Below are 4,150 nucleotides of genomic sequence, written 5' to 3'. Positions count from 1 at the left end.
GGAACATTATCATCTTCCTCCTTACTACCGACTACTCTTAATTGTCATTTGAAAAATCAAGGTAGTAAAATAGCCCTAGAAATAAGAAGAAATCTTTATGCCGGCAAAGTTATAATGTCAAGTGATAGAAGAAGAGAATTTCTTCCTAATAATGACTTCCATGCAAAAATATCTGGACAGGATTGATTAGAATTAAGTCGAGGAAAAATTATGGTACCACATGGGATCCCAATCAAGAATTTTATCCAAATAATTTCGAAACCATGGATTGGAAAAAAATTAACTGAATGGGCAATCTCATAATTTGTTGCCTCACAATACAACCCGGTTGGTTTCTTAGTCCCTACAATAATAAGATTCAAATCATTCCTTCGAACTTATGAAATAACTCATAGGGTGAAATTATAGACGAGGATAGTCGACAACAGTAGGAATCTCTTATCAGTGAATGACCAGCAACAGTAAGGCATTTGTCGCCATTTGTTACAAATTTTTCAAATTTAATCGGAATTCATGTTTTTATTGACGCATCAGCTTAGCATATTCAATAGCAGCATATATGCCAAGTCAAGAAATGCATGGAAAGGAATCATTCTTGGTCTTTGCCAAATTGCACACCGCTCCTGTCAAAGGGATTACTATGACTAGAGTCACTTGCGATAATTATCGGAGTACGAGCGGTACAATTCGTAATGACATAGTTGGATCTAGAAGATATAAAGGTAACTTTATGGTCAGGTTCCAAATGTACATCACAGTGGAAGAGAAAATATTCTGAATTGTTACCATGATTCATTCAAAACCGAATTGAGGAAATACGCAAAGCGAAATTCATATTTCGTTATATCCCATCAAAACATAATGCAATAGATGTGGCTACAAGAGGACTTCCTCCCCAAAAACTTAAATACATCAGACCATAGTGGAATGGACCGTCATGATTGAGAGAAAAAGAAATCAACGGCTACAGTGAGAACATAATTTCGATAACAAGGGCAAATTGGAAGCACACTGCAAAGATTACACAAACTTACGAAAAGAGTAATTTCCAATTTATACAAAGTAGTTGTTTCAGCAAATGATCAAGATTATTAAGAACAACCGTTTTGATTCTTAAATTCACAAGATTAATAACTAGAGAAAAATTATCATGGTCACAGTCATTCTTGATAGGTGTCGGGTTAGCGAAATTAAAGCTATGTTCAAATAAAATTTCTACAATATCTAACAGACAGTGTGATGAAATTTTGTAAATTAAAGCAGGGAGGAGGATATAAGCTAACAATGGACAGCATAACACAAAGACATCTCAGTATCTACGCCATGGACAACGATATCCATTGTACCTACACAATGGACAATGCTGAGAGGCAGCTTACCTCCATGATAACCTTGATGGAGCTTATAAAACTCCGAAACAACTCAGTTTTTCACAATTAAGCAAACAATATATCCTCTTTGCATATCCTCTACCACTGGACAACAATATTTTTGTTAGATGAATATATTCCCTTAGCATATACCCAACTCAACGACCTATCAACTAGCCGGTAATTAAATTATTATCGAAAACAACGACAAGCAGATTGCTAATTGGTCATATCACTTGTTCATTGTATATAACTCACTTATCATTTCTTACTAATTTACCTTGCACTTTATATAATTTTCTATTTGTTTTTTTTTTTTTTTATTGTCAATTAGTAATACTGTGCAAGAACAATACAACATCCCGAATAAATCTATCGCTAAAATAGTCGGCAAATTAGCTTTCCCGACAACAAAGAAAAAACTTTCAGTTAATGATTACAAATTGACAGAATGGTTATTAACCAGACAAGCGCAATCAGAAGAGATAATTGAGGAAGAAATAAATAAATGGAATTTATGTTTTTAACGAGGATGAAACCGATTCGAGAATTCGAAATTGAGCGAAAGCAACAAGCACTCTATCTTCCACGACACAATCCAGTAATAGAACTCATACTAAAACAACACAAAGACTTATACCATGCTGGAACCAGTCATACCGTGAAAGAGTTTTCACATTTCAGCTGTGAAAAAGAATCCTTTCACAGCTGAAATGCACATTCTGGCTGCCCAAAGGAAAACCCGAAGCCAAACTGATGTGTGTTTGTGATATGAATTGCAATGATTGCCAACCAAGTTGAAAATTGATTCAATTATGTCTATTTATTGTCTTCCATATTTTAACATTTCAAATCAAAGAGAGATTAATTATTCCTGCGAAAACTCTACAAACTTCTTTATCAAAAAACGGTGGACAAGAAATATCCACCAAACAGATCCCCTTCACTGCAGTCTCAAATTCTTCCTCCAGAAATAATTACTCTTGATCGGGAATGTTGAAACTATAGGATAATGATGTTTTACTTGGAATATTTTACCAATAAGTGGATTCATAACACACAAAAAAATAAAATAAATGTTTTTTCACACTCTTAAGTAATGAATCATTCATCCAATTCTAACAATGGTAAAGGATATCCGATCCGATAATCATGCTTATATTCAATGGTTAACATTTCATTAATCAACTCACTCCTTGCTTGGAAATCAATCTTGTAAGTTCCGTAAACCACACCTACTATAGAAAGCCTTTCCATTGTCTCTCTAGAACTTTAGTTTCATTCAGGTGTTCTACAAGTCTCCCTATCTTAAGTTTCAAATACTTAACATGTAGAGTTTCCTCCTTACACCAACAAGAAATCCCAACCATAATTTCATTTTCTATATTCACTAGTAATCTAAGGATATGAAATTTATCGCCATCATCAATAAATTTTTATAAACTCTTTGTGTACCGATGTCAAGCAATGACAAGCTTCACCGTTAATCTCTTCAAATACAAAGACAAAAATTTTTACAACAGATATTGTATTTCATTGAGATTTTTGTTATTATTCTTAGTTAGATAAATTACACAACCGAATTAAGTTTACTATTAAAAGTAAACTTCAATTATTTTCAACAATTCTCATAACTCGACGATACGGTATGTGGAATTTTTATATTTTTTTCACGCGATGAAAAATATTTGTGTCATATGCTATTGTTTTCTTCCCTTCAGCATTATGGCAAGAGATATGGTGAAAACATTCATTAATAAAATTTTCAGCAAATAGGATGGTACTATCTTCTGTATTTTTCCTGCGATTTTGTGTTCTTTTTTTTTTTTTTGCAGCTTTCTGGCTATTCCAATGTTTTTTCCAGCTCATTGGTTATTTTTAGTGCTTTTTCCAGCTTCCAGGTTATTTCCCATGTTTTTTTTCAGCCTTCTGGCCAATTTTTGTTTGTCCAGCTTTCTGATGGCAATGTTTACCATTCATCAAAGAATAGTTCCTTTGATGAGACGTTTCATGAAAGGCCCTTTTATAGTTTTGTAGACAATCGTTATGGCTATAATTCCCATACTTCGATATTTTGACGATTAACTTGCAAGGTTAATCAGCAAAATAGTGATACATTTGTTTTGCGTTTTTCGTTTCGAATTTTTCTGTTTTTGCTCACATATTTTTGCCTTTGTTGGAATTCCTTTTCAATCCATTTATGTATTTTCAGCTTGTCAGTCTTGCATGCAATCTCTGAAAATACCTTGCACTTTGTAAAATCAGCCTCCCTTATTTCTTTTACAGTTAGTTGTTTATTTTGCTTTCAGCATGATTCGTAGAATTCTATATTTATCTCAACGACTAGCATATAAAAGTGAATCAAATTGAGCATTTGGCATGATTATATCAACGATCATTTGAAGATATTGCAGAGATTTTAGCTCCAAGTTTACCTTTACCTTTCTTTAATGAGTTTTTTCCTTGGTCTTTCATATAGACCCACAGCTATTCGTATTAATTCTTCCAATACAGTAATCCCTTATTGCGCTATTATATCCTCTTAAGTGTTAATGCAAAGAGAATTCATTCATTCTTATCCCTTACTCATACAGATTTACTATGCCAATAATAAAAGTAAATGTCAGTTAATCATAGCAATAAATGTTGAAATACAGAATTGGACAAAAGCTCTTACAAAGTGACATGAATTGGACTATGCTAATATCTTTCATTATACTCAGCAATGCAATTACTGTTATAAATGGTAAGTTATTCAATAAAGTGACACATCAGTAACG

The 4,150-nt window shown here is 33.0% G+C and overlaps 2 protein-coding genes across 2 annotated transcripts in view; both read left to right on the top strand.

Annotated features, from left to right (window-relative positions):
* Positions 1 to 1,902: 1,902 nt before the first annotated feature.
* On the top strand, positions 1,903 to 2,082 carry LOAG_18962 (hypothetical protein; the record flags this gene model as incomplete). Its single annotated transcript, XM_020451623.1, has 1 exon — positions 1,903 to 2,082. One exon carries the CDS (start codon positions 1,903 to 1,905, stop codon positions 2,080 to 2,082), a length of 180 nt encoding a protein of 59 aa, XP_020304578.1.
* Positions 2,083 to 3,941: 1,859 nt separating this feature from the next.
* Positions 3,942 to 4,150, top strand: part of LOAG_14219 (chitinase I) — a gene marked incomplete at its 3' end in the record, with an annotated part of 3,332 nt that continues 3,123 nt past the window's right edge. Inside the window, exon 1 of the mRNA XM_020448779.1 lies at positions 3,942 to 4,116. Coding sequence (XP_020301102.1) covers positions 4,014 to 4,116 — 103 coding nt within the window. The 5' untranslated portion in view covers positions 3,942 to 4,013. The remainder of the gene's footprint in view (positions 4,117 to 4,150) is intronic.

The sequence above is a fragment of the Loa loa genome (genome assembly GCF_000183805.2).
Source record: "Loa loa unplaced genomic scaffold supercont3.757, whole genome shotgun sequence".
Lineage (NCBI taxonomy): Eukaryota > Metazoa > Nematoda > Chromadorea > Rhabditida > Onchocercidae > Loa > Loa loa.
The sequence above is the reverse complement of the archived record's forward strand: the minus strand, read 5'-3'. Positions and strand labels throughout refer to the sequence as shown.